The 20,801-nt window shown below is 36.5% G+C and overlaps 1 protein-coding gene across 1 annotated transcript in view; it reads left to right on the forward strand.

Annotated features, from left to right (window-relative positions):
- Nucleotides 1-20,801, forward strand: part of CSMD1 (CUB and Sushi multiple domains 1) — a 626,201-nt gene that overhangs the window by 507,284 nt on the left and 98,116 nt on the right. The window contains exons 47-49 of the mRNA XM_085309436.1: nt 1,338-1,526; nt 7,459-7,605; nt 19,335-19,523. Coding sequence (XP_085165562.1) covers nt 1,338-1,526; nt 7,459-7,605; nt 19,335-19,523 — 525 coding nt within the window. The remainder of the gene's footprint in view (nt 1-1,337; nt 1,527-7,458; nt 7,606-19,334; nt 19,524-20,801) is intronic.

Here is a 20,801-nt window from a genome sequence, read left to right on the forward strand (position 1 = left end):
AAGTCTGGAAAACTGTACCTAGATGAGGGGATGGATAGGAGGGTGCCAACTTATTAAAGGCAGAGTCTATACTTTGTAGGAAAGTGATAGATAATTTATGTGTGACTTAATTGATAGGGTTCTTATTTTATTTACATTGTTGCTTCTGACAGAGAGTTCAGATTTTTCCTGAAAATGGGTGGGACAGAAGGTAAAGAGTGGAAATCTTGTGTAAAATGTAATATTCTTCTCTACCAATGTGCTTAATTTCTCTGAGAGAAAAATCAAATATGAAATCCTGACACTATTTTCCAAAAATCTACAGCAAAATTCCTCTTGGCTGCAAGTGAACCTAAATTTCACCTCCAAGGCTGGAATTTGTAAAAGGCCAATGGAGAGAGATCCTTGGTTTTTAATGTTTGTTGCTGGTAGACATCTGTGTTTTTCTCTGTAGTATGTTTCTTCCTCCTATCCTTTTTCCTCTGTTGTTATGTTATTTACCTTCTTATATCCTCTAATTAATGCAAGTACTTGGGTACTGTGCCGGTCAATTTCCAGCAATGTATTCCTATGAAGGCATATTTATGACTCTTAAACCAGAAAAAAGATGTATTATGAAGCTGTGGAGAAAAAATACCAGAACTCAGCAGCAAGCAGATATGAAGACATCATTCTAGTATGAGAGACAAAATGCTAAAGAAAGACAGTGAGCACCACTTTCAAAATACAAAGTTCATAGCATTTAAGATTAGTATACTCATTGTCAAGTGAGATATGATAAATACCAGTGAATACCATGTGAAATTCTTTGTTAAATGTCATGAGTTTAGAGCTTAAGTAACTGGGGAAGTGGTTGCTGAGAGGATCTTAGATGACTGACTATTCTGTATCCAAAATAAATCCTTTGTCTGCACAAAATGCCTTTTTTTTTTTTTTTAATAAGTTTGTGTGGCATGCTCAGTTAACAGACTTAATTCTTGCAGCAGTTTTCCAGAACTCAAATAGAAAGAGCAAGAAAGTTTCCAAATAAAAAGTTTAATGGGAACTTTCCTCTCACATGTTAACCATCACACCAGCATGTGTCCAACTCGACTGTAAACTCTTTGGGCTGAGATATATTTCTAGATTAATATTTTATTATAATAGTTATTGTTTCATAAGTGCAGGGTTTATAAAGCTGGTTCTCCTTTTGTTTCTCCAATGAATTTGTTGAATTCATTTAGAATGAGGTTTTAACACAGCTGCATTTGGAAATTGATCCTGAAATATTTTAATCAATAAAAAAATAGTACATTTTATTATGGAAGGGAAACAATATTTCATTACTATTCTTGTTGTTCTTCTTGTGTCCTTACTAGCACAATGTCCAGCAAATGAAATCCGTACAGAATCATCAGGAGTAATCCTCAGTCCAGGTTACCCAGGCACCTATCCCAATTCTCAGACGTGCTCTTGGACTATAAAGGTTCAGCCAGGATATAACATCTCCATCTATGTAGAAATGTTTCAAAGTGAAAAGCAGTTTGATGAGCTGGAGGTATTTGACGGTAAGAAAGATTTAAATTCTGTCTAATCAAAAAAAAAAAAAAAAAAAAAAGTAAAGGGAGGCTTGATTTCCAGCTGTTAGTTTAATTACCACAGAATACAGAATAGTTGGGGCTGGAAGAAACTTCTGGAGATCATCTGATACAATCCCTCTGCTCAGATAGGGCCACCTAGATCAGGTTGTCCAGGACTCTGTCCAGGTGGCTTTTGACTATCTCCAGGGATGGAGATTCCACAGCTTCTCTGGGCGATTTTTTGCCATGCTCAGTCATCCTCGCAGTGAAAATTTTCCTTATGTTCAGACAGAACTTCCTGTGTTTCAGTTTGTGCTCACTGTCCCCTGTCCTGTCACTGAGCATCACTGAGGAGGGTCTAGCTCTGTCGTCTTTACACCTTCCCTTCAGATTTTGGCAAGATCTGCCCCCAGACTAAGCAGTCCCAACTCTCTCAGCCTCTTCTCCTATGAGAGATACTCCTAATCATCTTAGTAGCCCTTTACTGGACTCACTGCAGTAGCTCCACCTCTCTAGTGTACTGAGGAGTCCAGAACAGTACTCCAGATGCAGCCTTACGAGTGTGGAGCAGAAGGGAAGGATCACCTCCCTTGGCCTGCTGGCAGTGCTCTGCCTAATGCAGTCCTGGATACAGTTTGTCTCCTTTGCCTCAAGAGTACATCAAAACAACTTGATTCATCACAGAGATACATCTGAAATCTACAGAATAGTCCAATATTTTTATTATTTTGCCTTGAATCTATTAGTAAGTGAAAGTTTTCATAGAYACATTCAAGAGAAAGAACCTGATTAATTTTCTTATAGGCTTTGTTAGAGGAGGAGCAGCAGCAGGAGTTTTCTTGTGAAAATCCTAGTTTTTCTATTTCCTGGGAAATGTATGGAAGTGTCTGAACAGAGAAGTAAACATGTTGTTTTGTAATGAGTCATTTCTGGTGTAGAAATTCCCTTTTTAAACAAGTTCTATTGGTGTAATTTCATAAAATTATTTGAGCCCAAAAAGTTGTCAGTGGGATACTCCGCCAACTTCCTCCATAACATAGCAGAACCAGTGCTCTGTCTTGCTTGAATATACCCATATTGAAGAATTTGGCCATCTGCTTTGAGACAAGGAGTGGAAAAATGAAAAAAAAATTACTACTTAGTATGTTAGCCATACCGGCAATCTCTCAATAGACCCTATTTAATTAACAGGCTATTCTTAAACTGTTTTTTTTTCCTACTGAATTCTGACCTTATTATCACTTGTTCTGTTCTCTTGATTGATGAAAATAACTGGTCCCTGATTGCTCTTTAATATACTTTTATTCATTTGGAGACGACTATCATATTTTCCCTCATTAACCAAGGATATATGATGACTATGATAGAATTGATTAATATTCATTGTGGGAGTTTCATAACACAAAAAATATTAAATGGTCATATGTTTTTAAGCATCTTGGTCTAAGTATTTTTTGTAAGTCATAGGACTTCTAATATATAAAATTATTATTAAAATATTTTTTATTATTTTATAACAGCATTTTGAAGAAAGCAATGTTTTGCATTTTTAAAAAAATGTCAGATCATTAACTGCATATTTTTGCCTTATAATCTTATCTGTATCAGTCAGCGTCAGGTCAGTGGAGGGAATAGTCTCAAAAATCTGTTAAAACTATTTTTTCCTCCACTCTATTTTCTATTTAACTTCAAGACAATGTGTAGTGTGCCTGCTACTTTTCTAGCGGTCTAATCACTTTATTTTCTTTTGAAAAATTCTGTTTAGACTGCTTAATGTTCCTGATGACTATTTTTGTTTCTTTCTAATGCATTTAAATTTAATGAAACCAGGGTATCAATAATAGATCTGAGGGAAGAATTAGCATAGCTACTACATTTTGAAGCGTTGTCGTTTTATGACATAAAAATCACATTCTGACAAATTCATCTCTAGTGCAGCTCCACTGAAGCCATTTTTTAACACTTACCGGCAAACTTAAATGAGAATGATAATGGCATATTTATAACCTCTCAATGCAGCACCATGTAGAGATTCTTAGGCTAACTCTCAACAAGTTGATATTTAAACATGGCACAGTGCAGTGCCTTGCTGAGATACTTGTTTGTGTCCCTGTGGCCACATTTGCAATGTGCTTTGCTAGGCTAATTAGTTCTACATCTCAGCATGATGAGGTAGTTGGGGCAGAAAGCAGTGCTGATGTAGCTTTTCTGTTTCCAGTGACGGATATAATTCAGACTAGCTCRTTCAAAGCTAGCTCAGTTATTTCTCTTTATTGCTGCATAGCACAGTAAATATATCGTACCCTAAGGAGCTGGGATCTTATGTAGTCCAAACCAGCATAGCTTCATTTAAGGTGGGAGAACTGAACTGGTTTGCAATAGGTGARGATCTGTCTCCTAACAAATGTTTAGATATAAAATATTTAATGATTGACAAGGATAACTTTTATAGAAACAGTGTTTGCTAAAGCGCAGGCTTCTGATGACTTTCTAGTGCAGTCAGTAAGGTTGCCCAGGTGAGCTGAGAGCAATAAACCCATTAGATATTCTCCCTTATCAGTCAGATCCATAGGAAATCCCATCCGTAGTCTAAGCCAGAGCAGACATAAGTGTATCATGAATATAATTAGTAAAGGATTTTAAACTTGAAAACACTGTATTCAAGAGGCTTATGCTGCATGGCATTCATTTAATACAGCAAATAGTCTTTGATTTCCCATCCTCCCAAAATAAAGCAACATAATTCTGTCATCACAAATAGGCAAAAAAAAAAAAAAAAAAAGTTTTACTTACACAGGAAGTAGAAGATTCAGGAGAGCATCATATGTCAAGTCAGCCCTCTAGAAGTTCAGTATGCATATCCTTGCACAGGCAAACTCTGAAATAAAACTCCAAAATATCTAGGTAGTGCTGCTGACTGTCCTGATCAGCAGCTGAAGAGCTGCCAGCTAGGTAAGATCCAGTAGCTAAAACTCAGCTCCAGGAAAAATAAAGCAAACTAAAATGCAGTTCCATACATTGACATCCAATGGTGAGAAAATATGATGTGGCTGCTTAACGTGTGGGTGCATAACATGTAATTTCATTAACGCTAGTAACTGAAAGATGCTTACCTTTTTTTGTATGGTAGATCTTTATTTGTAATTGCACTCTTTTAGCCCTGTTATTTGCAAATTTCAAAAAAAAAGAAGTTCTAAACTGAGAATTACCTTATGAATTAGGTAGGTGGTATTGAACACATTTTACAAAACACAGCATAAAGCAGAAAAATTAAATCAATTATCATGTTTTAAATCATCCTTTCAAGCAGAAACAGGAATTGACCTCAGCAGTCCTTATAGTCCGTCCTTGTCTGTCATCACTGAACACTAACTAATGTGAAAAACAAACCACCAAACATTTCAGTGAGGAAGTACTAGGCACCCTACAGCTAAAGCTAAGCTTATTCTTATTTGTTCTTATTTTGTATGTGTATATATTACTTAGAGTTTATTTGTTAATGATTATTTAGTTGTAGTGTCATCAAGATGATTGAACTACAGTTCTAAAGCAGTGGGAGATACTCTTAATTGTTGTAGTTTGCTGTGGCTTTTATAGCCTCTCTTTTGTCCATAAAATATTCCAATTAGAAAAATGTACTTACTACTTTTGAACTGGAGGAGGCGAAGGTTCATAACAATTATGTGTAGTTTTTAGGTGTCCTTTAAATGATTTTTTTGGGGGAGGTGTTGTTTTCATGCAATGTAGGAAGAGTTGATCAGGCTGCTCAAACTAATCAAAAAAAAAAAAAAGAAAGAAAAAGAAAGATGCAGTCTCTTTATTTGAAATGACTGCTGAGGCCAAGAGAATGTTGTTTGAACTTGCCCTTCCTAATCTTGAAAAACACAGAACAATAGACATAGCATATGAAAGGGAGGAATTTAGCTGGAGGAAAAAAGGCCTATATATAGGGGGAAGGATATTAGTTCATGTTTTAGAAAGCTTTAGTAGAAGATTGGTTCAGAGAATTGATTTTTATTTTCTTGTGTATATGTTATTTTATTGTATAATTATCCCCAGAATCATTATTTGTGTTTCTGGGGTCTTATTACTGTTATTGGAACATATTTTACTGTAATGGATCAGGTTTTAATATGGTGATGATATCAGTCTAGTGCTAAGATATATTATTTGCAGTACTCTACTACAAATATATATTTTTAACATCAAAATGATATTGTATTGAACTTATCATTTTCTAACAGGACAGAATCCTAATGTAATATGTATTGCAAGTTCATAGTACTTGTACATATGTATATTCCATGGTGAAACCATGCTGATCTTAGTTGTATTTATCTGGCACGCTTATGGGACAGGGCATTATTTAGCTAGTATGTTCAGTATTACTGTGTCTAGTTCTGGGCTCCCCAGTACAAAAACTGCTGGAGAGAGTCCAGCATAGGACTACAAAGATGACCAGAGGGCTGGAGCATCTGCCCTATGAGGAAAGGCTACGAGAGCTGGGGCTCTTCAGCGTGGGGAAGAGAAGATGAGGGGGGATCTTATCAATGTGTATACGTTTCTGAAAGGCAGGTGTCAAGGGGATAGGCCCAGGCTTAGATAACTAAGCCTTGAAGAATATTGTGAAAAACAGCTAGGCCCTGAGGCCTCTCAGCCAGGCTCAACCAGACTATAACCATGGTGACAGCGACCAGAGGACTGCAAGATTAAAGCAAAACAGACTGATGTGACCTGAACCGTATCACCAAGAGGTACAAGAAACAAGGAGAAGAGCCAAGTCAACACTTATATGGAAGTTCCAGGGAAGAAAGTATAACCAAGGGTCAGTCTGCTACTCCTGATATGACATCTACTTGCCACTAGAGACCCCTGCAACCCCTGCAACCCAGCTCCATATGGACTCAATGTGCACGCTTAATAATATGTAAAACTATAAGCAAATTCCTGGAAAGGTAATGAATATCCAAATTAATTCCAAGAATTGTAATGAATATGTATGAGGAGTATCGGATATAAGCTCAACGAATCATGGTCTCGGGGGGGTGTACTAGGTGGAAGGATCCCCTACGTCCCCAGCGCCTATTAAAGGAATGCCTGCTTCTTAATGCTACATTGGTGTTAAGGAGTTTTATTTTCTGGTTTTTGGTAACAAGACTCTTTTCAGTGGTGCCAAGCAACAGGACAAGAGGCAATGGGCACAAACTGAACCACAGGAAGTTCCACCTGACCGTGAGGGGGAATTTCTTCCCTGTGAGAGTGACGGAGCCCTGGCACAGGTTGCCCATAGAGGTTGTGGAGTCTCCTTCTCCGGAGATCTTCAAGGCCCGCCTGGATGCAACTCTGTCTACCATGCTGTAGGTGACCCTGCTGAGCAGGGAGGTTGGACTAGATGATCTCCAGAGGTCCCTTCCAACCTCACTCATTCTGTGATTCTGTGATTCTATACATAATAAGGTGGTTTAAATTCTACTATCTGTGCAATGTCAAGCAACACAGGAATTTGCTGACACTCACTAATTGGAAAGGAGCTTAAAATACACAGTTCAAATAAATATTAGCTATAAAAGAATGAGGAGCAGAAACATAACTTCATACAAAGAAATCATCGCAAATAAAAAAAAAAAGAAAAAAGAAAAAATAAGTTTCCAGTCATTTTTCAGTATTTATTGCACAAATGCTCATTTTTTTTCCTCAGTCTGTTATTACCAGAATATTTATTTTTTTTTCTGGTGAAAACCTAGAACTGGATGAATAGTTAAATAGAGATCTGTTAATTATTTTACTGACAACAGTGCATCATGCTATTTCTTATTCTTTCCTTGTTTATTCACATTTGCAGATAAGATAAAATATGCAACGGATTGCTTAAACCGTTAATACCTTATAACTTCAATATTTGCTTTATTCATCCCTAAAGGTCCTTCTGGGCAAAGTCCTTTATTAGTTTCTTTAAGTGGAAATCATACTGGACAGTTGAACTTCACAAGCAAAATGAATCAATTATATCTTCGCTGGTCAACTGATCATGCAACCAGCAAGAAAGGATTCAAGATACGTTACTCAGGTAACTGTTTTGTTTCCATTAAATTATACTTTAGGGTTATGCATGCTATTCAACAACAAATTAAAATCTGAAATATGATTTCTATTTCTCTGAAAATAATAATTTATTATAAGCTACTTTCTGAGGTTGTCTAGTCATCCTATCTCAAATTCAAGATGAGCCCAGGACTTGGGCCCTATTTTCTCCCAATTTGCCAAAGATCTCCAGGTTAATACTTCCCTAAGTAATACTTCTCTCTGCAACTTACTATCTTGTATTAGCAAACCTGGAGTAATGTCTTTTAAATGTAATGGGAGGGATAACCCGTAGATTTATAGAGTAGCAGTCAAGAATTGGAATTTCTGATCCCGAAATGGTCTGTGGTGTCCTAAGTGTAAGTCAGTAATCACTGTTAGGTAGTTACAATTCTTACCATAATTTTCTTTATGTTTAGGTGGAAAAGCAGTGAGAAATTGTTCCTCACTTTTTGAATAGCCTGCTTGTGAACTGATGCAATGATTATAGGAAAATATATGAATAGTCTATCTAAAGTCTTAAAAATTATTAAGAAAAAAAAAGAATTTCCAATATTGCAAGACAGGATTGTGTTCTATGTGTTGACATAATTGACCTTTTTTTTTTTTTTTTTTTCCTGCAACGTCTATGATTTTAACATGTTTTCACACACATGCCTGCAGACACACTGCCCCTTAGAGACTTGGCTAGGGGATCATGTACGCGATGGAAGAGAGTGATTTGATAATTCTTCTCTCTTTGTTGTTAATGTTTTTTTTTCTGTGTTTGGACTTGATTAGTGATGTAAAAATTTGTGTCAATGTTAATTTTGGTAGCTAATAATTGTAAATATAAATTAAGTAGAGAAAGGAATAGTTTAAGAATGTTTTAGCAAGCACCAGATTTCTTCCATTTAGACATGCAGGGGGATCATTTTCATAAACCTTCCTCCTTGCTTGTACCGTCCATGTGCTCGTAATCTAACCCCTGCAGAATTTCTCTTGTTACTGAAATAGAAGATTACAGCACAGCTCAGAATGTATTCATGTTTGCTGTTTTGAGGACTTCAGAACTATGAGCTTGAGAACTGTGAGTTAGTAAATACTCAGGAAAAAAGGCTAGTTAGTAAAAGCACCATCTCCATCTTGCAAGCAGCGTATGGAGTATTTCTAAAGACATATTAAAACTGAGGAGCAGAGGGAAAGGAAGTTGTTTTCAAGCACACTGGAGATTCAGTTAGCTATGCATAGGGAAAAGGTAATTGCAGGACTGAATGGCTTGAAAGTGTGCAAGAAAGAACAATGAAAATTTGTCACGTGATAACACTCCAGTGTGTAATAGTGGAGGAACAGAGCTGGGGGAGTGTGCATCTATTACAGTTTTAAAGTTAGGGAGCAACATCAGGGTTATAAAAATAGCATTCATGTTGAGGATTTGTTCTGTAAATACAATATTATTAAAGTGACTGATTTTTGAGGAACGAGAAATTATTTTACACCTTAGAGTATATACAAGATATGTTTTGTAGGAGTGGAGAAGTGATCTGATTGCCAGACTCAATTCATCACTTATTATGGCACTAGCTTCATCTAACAATAAAATTTGGGAACTGGAGAGAGAGAGGTAATCTTGATGGCTGTGTTTTAGGAACAGACAACTGTTATGTTTTCTCTGTTTCACTAACAGCCAGTGCCTGCATTTTTCTCTAAACTCCCGTACATTTTATATGAGATTCAATGGAAACAATCAGCATGAAAGAAGAGTAAGAGTAAGCAGCAGTATAAACAATTTGATTTGAATCTTAATGAGGGAAAGCAACAGCATGAGAGTAGGAAAAATGCATGATCCCAAAAAGGCTATTGATACCGTGGCAACTGTGACTAAGCCAGCAGGCTTCTTCATAATGAAGAACCTATTGAAATGAAGTACTGCCTCCCCCCATCCTCCCCTTCTTCTCCAACTACGCCTGTGCACAAAATCTTGCACATTGTAGTTTTGTCACAACTAGATTTCATTTGCAGATACAAATCTTCTTCATTTTTAAAGAGCGATGGAAGCTGTCGGAGGAATGCTTATTATTTCCTTTGGCATAAAAAACTCACATGTATAAGCTTTTAATGTTTAAAATTAGTTGCATATTATCTACCTTGTGGGTTATGGCTTTTTGTGAAATAAATGCTCGTAGAAAAAATCTGCAGCACTACAGCAGGGGAAGTATTGTTTATGGGCTTTGACATATTATAGAGGCACTAGCATAATCTTAATCTAATACATCTCCTAACTGCACTGACACATAGATATAAAATGATTTCTTTCTTAATCTAATGAGTATATGTTAGCGTTGTACTATGGTGAGATTAGGAGAGGAAGTATCAGATTAAAACTTCACGTAGCTCTATGGATGGAATTGATTTTTGGGGGGTTTCTTTCTTTTTTTAAAGGGAAATGTGATTGTAAAATTGCTAAAAAAGATGCAAAGATAAGGAAAAGTTATTGCATGCTGAAATATATTTTCTGTATACTTGCTGCTGTTTAATAATAATGATGATAATAATAATGCTTCCTGGTGCAGCTAGGTTCCACCAAAGCTATGCAGTTGGTTACAAGTGGGGAAGATCTGTGAATAGGTAGAACTTACTGAAGCCAGTCTACGAAAGTCATAAGCAAAGGTGGAAGTGTAGAATTGCTTTTTGAAAGCTAACTGCAGAATGTGCTTCTTTGCTTTTGGTTTCCTTCCATAATTTATAGCCCTATGTAAATGTCTCTTTACAAGTAAGCTAGCATAAACAACTTAAAAAATCATCCACCTCTTCTTTTTCAAGCAGTGATGGAAGGAATGAGAGAGCATTATAGCTGTATTTCCTATACTTTAGCACAGTACGTCACAGTCCCCACTTGAGGCATGATTTGGAAAGTACTTAGCTCGCTATTTTGCAAGTTGACATCATCTCTTTAACATTTTTGGACTTGTGTTTAACTTTTGATTATTTCTTCAAGAACACATAAGGCAAGTAGTTGCTAGTGCTTTACCAGCTAATTTATAGTTGACTGCCAATAGAACTGTTTAGATATATATTAAATTCCCCACCAGATCTATATTTCACCTTTATTCTACTCTTGTAACTTCAAATCTGTTATTGCAAGAAGCTGAATTCTTCACCATTAATTTCAGCTTATTTTTAATTTTTGTACCTGTTAAAAACTGTTGCTATTATCTTTCCATTTTACTTTAAAAGCAAATGCTGTTGATTTGGCTTTGTTTTGTCTTTACATTTTCCAAGTGGCTTGTTAGAGGTGATAGGTGAATTGTATGAAGAATTTTTTTAAACTTTTTATAATTATTTCTTCTGCAGTTGCTAAACATTCACGTGGTGATTTGCTGTAGTAAATATAGTAGTTTGATCTCCTTTATGGTTCTATGTATTTTTAAGTGTAGGGAATGGATGGCCCATTAATTAAGGAATTGTTTTAATAAACAGAAGGGATATGTTCAATTTCCTTGTGTGACCTTTACCCAATCACGTAAACCTTTGCATTGGATATTTGATAATATGGTGATGAAGACAACTAAGTACCCCAAAGGGAAAATCATAAGGAAACAGAGGACTAAACTGTGACTTTGTTGGTCAACCAAACAAAAATGGAATTTGGAGAAGGTCTTTTATTTATTTACACTTTCAAACATAGGACACTGGTTAAGTGAATAGTAAGTATCTTCTTGGTATAAGTTATCGGTCTAATGCTCAAGGCCCTGCTGGAAAATTAAGTCCTTTGTTAAAGTAAAATCTTGAGATAATGTTGTGTTATTAATATTAAGACTGAGATTTACAAAATTATCTAGGGGATTTGGACATCCAATTTCAATGAATTCTATTTTGGAATTGGAAATTATGTAGTTGAGCATCCCTTGGACAGAGTCCCCCAGACAGTTTTGAAAAGTCTCAGCATAAATGTTTAAATGTTCCAGCTCTTAAGAGAATACATTTTGTGAAACGAAGACTATGATCCTGCAAATGCAAAATCATTGTTTTTCTGTGCTGCTGTCCACACATTAGTTGACTAGTGATGTGTAATTTAGCTAGGCAGTTATTACCCTGTTGGTCTTTAGTCACAAGTGACAAATGGACATTTGGATTATAAGTGAGGTGAAAATGTTCAGTATGTTACCTTGCTGCTTAAGAGACCTCGAAAAAATATGAATGCTATGTCATTCAGAACAGTAAATTAAATTTACAAATGTTAAGGTACTTCAGGTCAATGAAACTGCTGCATAAAAGTTTATCACTTTTTGTGGTAAAGATTTGTAGTTCCTAGATAAGAGCAATCCTATGCCACTCACCTGTTTCAGCTAAACCTACTAGGTTTCAAGACAGATCCTCTCTCAGAAACTGGTTGGGAGGAAATATAGCATTTTGTTCCAGTGATGCTTAAAACAAGGCTGCAATATTTTATAAGTATTCTTTCCAGATTCCTGCTTAAGACCAGAACTGTTTCTCAGCTGACAGTAGTGATAGTCTTCAGACTGACATTCTTCAGGTATTTCCTAACCTTTCAGGTCTTTGGACATGTTTTTTATTTATTGTCTTGTATCTGGTTCTTTAGTTAATATGTCAGTTCCTGATCCTTGATGATGTCGTATATAATGCAGTCTGGACTCTTAACGGAGTTCAGTTTAAGGAAGGGAGTTCAATTTAAGGTGCAGATTTCATTTTTAGTAATTACTAAACTGCAGATAAAAAAAGGAATTGACATAGAGAACATTCTTATAAATGTTCCTTCACTGGCTCAACAAGATTTTCAAGGATTGTAAAATAGGTATCAGCATTCAGGATTTTAGACATTTTGCTTCAATTTCCCTAGCATATGTGGCTTAGATGTGTGAAATAGTTTAATTATCAGCCCATTATACATATTTCATTGCCTTTAAATTGTCCTACCATATCTACTTTAACCCAATCACGACACTCATTCTAGTCAAAATACCTTTGCAAGGCTGTTCTTTCTGTGCTCTTCTACCGTTCTGTCTGATCTCCAGCCTTGTCCCTCCCTTGCCTGGGAACTTCAGTCTACTTTTAGTGGGATTCTCTCCCCTCTATCTTCCCCTCTTAGCTTCTCTTGCTTCCCTTTTACAATATCAGTCTCCCCTAATCCACTGTCTGCTTCCATGCTTCAGTCTGTGATCATCTCCTTCTCTGTCTCCCACTAGTGAATCTCAGTTGGTTTTATATATTTTTCCTTCAAGTTGCTTTTCCCTGCATCATATTTGTAACTGGACATAATCTCAATCTCTGATACGTCAAGCCAAGAATCCTTTGCTTCTGATATTACCGTTTCTTCTAATAGCTAACCAGGTCCTTCTCTTGCTGTCTTTTTTGCAATCCATCCTTTCCATCTTGCTATATCTTTGCGTAATTGGTCTTAAATGTTTTTCCTCTGGATCTTAAGCCATTACACTTGCGCTGAAGTTTCTTGCTGTCTTTTACCTAGTTATCATCTTCCCACCCAGTCACACACAGCTTTATTTCTAAATACGAACTTTAACTTTCACAAAGTCTGATGGTCACAGAGCTGTATAAGACATCACAGTTCCCAGATCTTGCCTTCCCTACCTCTTCCAGTCCCCTGCAGCTGCTGCCGTTCAGTCAGCTAGAAGTAAGCAATGATAACAGTAGGTATCAATGATGGCTGAAAGCAGCAGATATACAGGAATCCCTAAAGGGAGAATGCAGGTGGCCAGGTAAGGGGGATATGGATTCCTGTAGGAGATTTGCAGTAATAGCGATTAGAACTTAAACAAAATATACTATATATATATAGATATACTTAAATATACTTATTTGCCAAAGTAATGTAGAGGTAACTGCTGAGTGGTATTGCCATTTTTTATTCCTCTTGATTTCTTGTATCAATTTCTTCTTAGTTCATAAAATATTTGTTTTCTGAACATCACATAGTTCACTGGAAAGCTAAAACTATGCCTTTGCGCTCTGGGCATTGTTAGTTGTTGCAACATAAACAATTATGGTAGATAGAGCTCCCATGCCCCCACTAATAATTTCTCTGTAGTTTGACGTTATTTTCTATAACTCAGCAGACTGAATGTCCCATATTTCGTGCCATTTTAAAGTTAATCTCTTTGAATGTTCATATATGCTATATATTGTTAGAAGTAACACAGCTCAAAAATAGCAGTAAATTCACCTGTAATCTGAATRAAATCTGAGCATGACCTGTTATGCTCAAAAGGCAGCATACTTTATATTTCTAGCCAAGAATGTAGTGTTAGTATAACTGAAATCTTAACAATCCAGTGAAAGAATTACTAGTCCAAATTAAATGATTATAGAAAAAACAGAGGAAGAAAAGAAATGAATGCTACTATATTGAAAAATAATACAGACACAATTGTTATATACACACTTCCAACTATCTGTTCCTTCTCCTGGTGCTACGATAATGCCTTCACTGCTTCTTTGAGAGCAATGGATCTGTGCCTGGTGCACATGTGTTGTGGGGGAAGTACAACAGGTTATCAGCATCTGGAGTCCTCCCCTGGGAGGAGTGTGATGCTAATGGTTTCTACTCTCTCTCTCCAGGATGCACTAGGGGTTATTTTCATGTTTGAAACATGCTTTTACACCTTACTCTTCTGGAAGTAGGAATGATAGCAAGTTCAAATTACGTCTGATTTTACTGTATGTGGTACATTTTACATATGTTGGATATTATCCAACATATACATTATGCAACATATCCAACATATATATATATTTATATATATATATATATATATATATATAATATTTGCTCTTTTGCTTACCTCTGAAAATCATTTTTGTCTATAAAGATGCCTGCATCTTTATAACTGACCATTGATGAGCTGTGTATAGCTTTTGGGTGCCAAATTGTGCCCCATCTCTTATCATCCTGTGCCTGTACTCCTTCACACTGCATCCTGCTGTTCCTATTCTCAAGGTCTCTGCTATCATTCCTAGTCTGTATTTCTCTATACTACATCATTATGCTGAAGTCATGAATACCTTATTCTGTACAGAATGGGTACTTATTACAACTGCCTGTATAAAGCTATGATTTTACCATACATGCATAACCATACATTTGATTTTACCATGCATACCATAAGCAAAAGTGAAACAAACTGGGCATACCTACCTGATCAGAAGAAAACTTTCTTTTAAAGGTAAATAAAGTAAAAGCAAAGCTTCACACAAGTCAAGAAAAGTTAAGACAGAGACATCCTGACAAGCCTTAGTCTTGAGGACTTGCAAACTCAGTATAAAGCTTTTGGCCTATTACTAGCAAAGATGATAATGTACTGGACTGGATTACAAGTCATACAGTAAATATTTTCCATTTGAAATTGCAGTATTGAGGGTATAAATTTGGAGTTTTGTTTTTGTTTTTATGTTTAAGCGTCATCTGCTGTTCTTAAACTCCCTTCAGATATATAAAATCAAATAGCGCTTATGAGATTACAGAAGTATGAGTAGAAGCCTTTGGTCTTAACAGGCAAAATCCTTTTTCTTTAATGGGTTAAAGTAAATTAAAACTGTGTTTATTTTGCTTTTTTAAATCCCATTTCCCTTTAAATTTCAAGATTTTTCTCCAAACTCAAGCTCACTTAAGTGTTACAAGGAATTTATATGGTATCATATTTACAATACCCACATTATATTCATTCCAAGGAATCATCATGATGTTGCCAAGAACACGTTACTTTCCTGGAAGATTAATCTACTTAAGATGGTGCTAGTAAACCAAAAGAAAAATATTGTGGAATTCCTTACATAATGTTATAATAAAACTGAAAATCCTTTTCACAAAACACCAGTGCTTACAATGGAATCAAAAAGTACAAAACTAAGCTGACACTGTCTTTCAATTCAAAACTTACCCATGAAAAAAGCTTCTCATAACAGGAAACATTCAGGAAGATGATGGAAGGAATGGAGATTATCTGTTAAATATCTTTAGATCACACAGAGAAAAAGCTCTGGAATTTGTCACTTTAGATGGAAATAATGGTGCCTTCTGAATTTATAAATATACCATAGTATATTGTAGTGCTGCATTTTATCAGCCGTAGTGCAGGAATGGAAATCTGTGAACTGATGCATTAAAATGGTGTATAAATATTTCTGCGCATTACTTTTGATAGTATGTTTTGAATACTGCTTTGTGAAATACCTAGGAAGTCATTATGCTTCGAGGCAATTCAAAGCCCAAGCTGGCAGACTCTTGACTACTAAATAAATGAGACATTCATTGTCGAGGGTCGCTGCCTTGGGCGGGCTCCGGGACCCAGGGAGCCTGCCCAGCTGCTGGAGCCCGGCCTGAGGTGCCTGAGGACTCAGAGGTCTCTCCATACCAGGCTGATGGATGCAGCTGCTGCTCTCGTGCTTGTAGGTTCAACCAGTAGCAAGGCTGAGTGTACACACATGCACACACACACACACACGTGCGCATGTACATACACACATGCAGAGGGCATAGACACAGCCGGCTACAAAGATTGCTACAGACAAGGCTCTGCTTTCAGCAACACCCATGCATGATGCTACCAGAACTCACCTAGACATACGTCTAGATACCTGGGTCCCCTTCCTGCTTTCTGGCTAGTAAGGATTGGCATTCACAAGTGAAAGCACACATGTACAGACCTTCACTCTCTAGCTCACAAACACACACACATTTGCAGATCCCTCAGATATCTGCATGGTCCCTCTGTGTGTCTGATATCCCTGCCCAGATTGTGGGCCTCTTTACCTGGTGCACAGGCCTTCTACCTGCTGGCTAGTCCAGCTTGAAGTTTGCTAGTGAATTACAAACACACACACACACACACACACACACACTAGGGGAAAATACAATGCTCCATCTTCCCAGCAGCTCATGCCCAGGCACACAGGCACTGTGACCTGTGGTCCCCACCCCAGCCACTGATGCTGAGACCCTGACTTCTCTTTCTCTCTGGCTCCTCCAGTAGCTGGCATGCAGGACCTGCAGGCCCTACAACCCTGGGTCCTGGGCTGATGGTAAGACCCTCCCTCATGCCCGTTGCTTGCACCACAGATAAGGTTACCACGATCACCCGATATCTGACTTCAGTTGCTGGCCCAGCTTCACTCATACTGGTCTCCCCAGTAGCTGACATTCCTGACACAGCCCCATAACTCCTTGGCCCCGCCAGCTGCTGTTGCTGGGACCTTTCATCCAAGGTCTGACTCCAGCTGCTTGCCTCAAATTCACCAAGTTGCTGGGACAAGTTGTAGTCCTAACAGCATGCATGCATGGGACAGAGTGTGAGACTACACAGAAAGATCGCTAAGAAAGGATTTAATATGGAAGATAGGCCAGACTGTGGTGATCAAGCACAGGGCTTGGTCACACAATGGTACTGGCTGGAAATGGCTTACATGTGACCAGCCACTCTTACACACCTCTCTAGTCCCCTCCTTGTTCCTGCCCAACCCCTTTCCTCCAAGTATTCCTTAGAAAGTTTTGCATAGTCCCACAGGCCCATTTCTTACCTAAAAATAGTAATCTTTGGCTTGTTGCCTCCTTCTTTACAAAGTCCAGGTTGGCCATGTCAGCAGTTTCTTAATGGTCCATCAGCTAGTGACTAGAGACTTTTGATCTTTGCCATTAGCTCCGTTATCGCTTGTCTGTCACATTTGTGTCTCTGTTTGTTCTGTTTATGGCTTCGCCTGATGCTTCCCTTGCACTGGAAAGGTCTTTCATCAGATAATCTTAATAACATAGAAGTTCTCGCATTCCACATATCCTTAAAGTTATTACCTACCTGTATTGTTCATAATTTCAAATAATAAATATATTAATTTAACTATTGCTAAGCTATAACTTATTGCTAAACAAACTATAAGATTGTGTGTTTTTCATTTCTTTCGGTTAGTTTTACCTGCAATACACTTATGATTTGTTGCAGGTTCACTAGTAATATGTGAGAAGACTGTGTACTGCAAGGGAGTAAGCTGTTTTTGTTATATATTAATTGAATTTTTAAAACCAAATAGAGTAAACAGTTTAAATGATGTAAGGCTTTTCAAAGACTTTATTTTGCAAGGTCTTAATTTGGACCAGGTTGACAAAAAGAATGCAGCTTAAATTAAAATATGCATCTTTCTTTTTTTGATCATTTGAACTGCTGAACTTCATGCCACCCCAGAAAATACATTAAAAATCCAAATAGAGAACTAGATTTTGAAAAATGAGGGAAGAAAGTCCAGGCTATGCACAATAAACATATAATATAAAAGAAAAGATCATTACAGATGTAACCAACTTCTATAATTAAACATTTGTGAAATATAACCACAACTTATCTGGATAAATGTCTGTCAAAAATGATATGTATACATCATGGTATGCATAAGAAACATTGCATGATAGGGAGAGTTTGTGTTGTAGTAGCAGTTACAGTCTCAGACTCTTTGGTATTTATATTTTGGTTATCAGGACAGTCAAGTACTAATCTTACACTGTGAAGAATGTGCATAGCCATGTTTCAGTGGCAGGTGTCTATTTTCAGCAATTCATGGCCCTAATATACTTTTTATGACAAGATAATCTCTGTAAACCTGACAGAATCCAGTGGCTTGTATGTCATTAGAAAGTCAAGATGATTTTTTTACACTGCTTTTATGTTGCTTTTATCCAATGTTGAAAATGATTACATACAACAAATAATTTTCTATTAGATTCTACACATTTGTCAAACCATCCCATATTTCGGCTTGACCTTCATCCTAGTCTGGGTAATCATATTCTTTCCTTACATACAGGTATTGCAACCTTGTTAAAAAAAAAAAAAAAAAAAAAAAAAAAAAAAAAAAAAAAAAAAAAGTTTATATTGCTCACTTTTTGACAGGAATACGTGGAATACATATTCTGTAAGATTTTTGACTTCCTTAGTAAATATGTAAATTTTTCATTATTATATTATAATTCTAAAGGACTATAATGATCAGGAAAGCCTGTCTGTGAACAGTATTTCTGGTGATTAATGCTTCCAGAATTCATTTCAAAGCTTAAGTTTAAAAGAGTGCATTCTTATTTTAGATGCACTGTGTATTCAGCACTTAAGAAGATGCAGTCACCTTAGAGACATTATTTGGGTAAAATTTTATTCCAATTATTATGTAATATCTCTGGGGGGGACGTGTATGTAAAACATTTACATAGATTTTAAGATGAAAAATTGCATTGGATGATCCCAAATATGGTACTCTTCCCTCTAAATTTTTAACGTATTATTTGGAAAAGCATTTAATTTTTACCTAGCTGTCTAAGAGGTCTGGAATTTTGTAATACTAACCATTGAAATCTATTTTGTATATTTTGTACCTCAAAGAACAGTTTTATATCTATTTTTTAAAGTTACTAAATTTTGAGGTAGACCATTTAGTAAATGGGAGTTATCTGACTTGCTGATCCAATTATATATTTCCTGATTGTAGCTTCCTCATGTGGAATAGCTTTAAGTGTTTTGGTGATATAAACTATGTTTCTGAGCTTTGTGATATTTCTACATAGGAAGGCCTGAATCTTCACTGAGGATTTCAATAATAATGTGAACGATTCTGTACTAATTTTAACTGCATACAAAGTTTTCATTTTCACCAATAGCACGAACATTGTAAATTAAATAACTTTTATGTATTCTTAATATTATTGTCCCTTTTTTTGGCATATAGCTCCCTATTGTAGCTTAAACTCCATCTTGAGGAATGGTGGAATTGTAAATAAAACAGGTGGTCTACCTGGAAGTAAAGTTCATTATTACTGCAAACCTGGATATAGAATGATTGGTCACAACAATGCAACATGTAGGCGTCACCAAAATGGCATGTATCAGTGGGATTCTCCTGTGCCAATCTGCCAAGGTAGGACACTGTTTTATTGATGGATTTGCTTCTATAATTTCATTGCAAAGAATGTAATGTTTTACAAAGCAAATGTCCAGCATTGTAAATACTTCTGTGTATGGAGAGTCATATTGACATCCTGAGCTTACCCAAGTGCGTATTGACTCAGTGTTTAATGTGTCCGGAATGGTAGGATTAAAATCTAGATTAATGCAGTTAAATAGGGGCCAAATGAAAAATACATCTTCTGCAATTTTCCTTTTAATAAAAAACATATTTCCAAATGTATCTCCAGCTGACAATATTTTTTATTACAGATCTTGTTTTTTTAAAAAAAGCAGTAGTTTTCGGGCATTAATTTGATTTTCAAGCATTCATTTGGTTAGTGTATTATTTTGTTAATTGTTCTTTAGAACCATACTTTGTAACTTCTGCTTTTTTTCTGTATTCCGGATATAACTTGGGTCTATCCTAGCCTATTCCAGAACCTGGAATGTTGATTTGACCTGCAAGCTGGCCAGAGGATCATGGAAGTAGAGGATGCAATTCAGTTCAAGATTAAGACTGCATTTAAGTATCTGTGTATGAGTTAAAGTTTTGATTAATTTGCTTAAATGTGTATGTCTAGTGTCATTTGAGACAGGTAAAGTATTTTACCTGTCTTCCAACTACCAGTCCAGAAAGACACAAGCCTGTGTGTTATATCCACCACTGCTGTCAGGGTACCCAGAGGTCTGAGAATGTCTTATATAGCTCTAGACAATGGGAAAAGAAACAAGTCAAGTCCTATATAGCTAAACTCTGTCTTCATTATTTGATCAATCCTGTCAATAAAACTTTGGAAGCTATTCTGCTGACTAGCCAGTAGTTGGCCGAGAAATTTAGGTGTTTTACTCCGGAGCTCAAATATTTTGAATGTCTGAGGACAGGGACAGTACTCTGGGTACTAGTTAGACTGAAGGAGCTGTGATCATAAGCTGTAGGACCCACTGTCTCATACTTTTTCCTAATAGCTACAATAGAATTTAAGATTGCATGGTTCCTCAGCTGTCAGCAATTATCTGCAAATTTACTCCATGTCTTTCTACTGCAGATCCGCTGAGATGGTGGCAGCCTGCTATGATTATTAATAGTCTTTAGTTAAATAGCAGAGGTCTGTATAATGAAAATATGATATTCTGGCACTTCAGAATTCTTAGAGTATTAATGCGATTCTTTCATACGGTGAACTTTGGGTAAGGACAGGGATTCACTTTGTTTTTAAAGGTCTAGAGAAATATGTTAAGGAATGCATAT

Source organism: Rhea americana, unplaced genomic scaffold (assembly GCF_003343005.1).
Source record: "Rhea americana isolate MKP2758 unplaced genomic scaffold, rheAme1 scaffold_299, whole genome shotgun sequence".
NCBI classification, from domain to species: Eukaryota; Metazoa; Chordata; class Aves; order Rheiformes; family Rheidae; genus Rhea; species Rhea americana.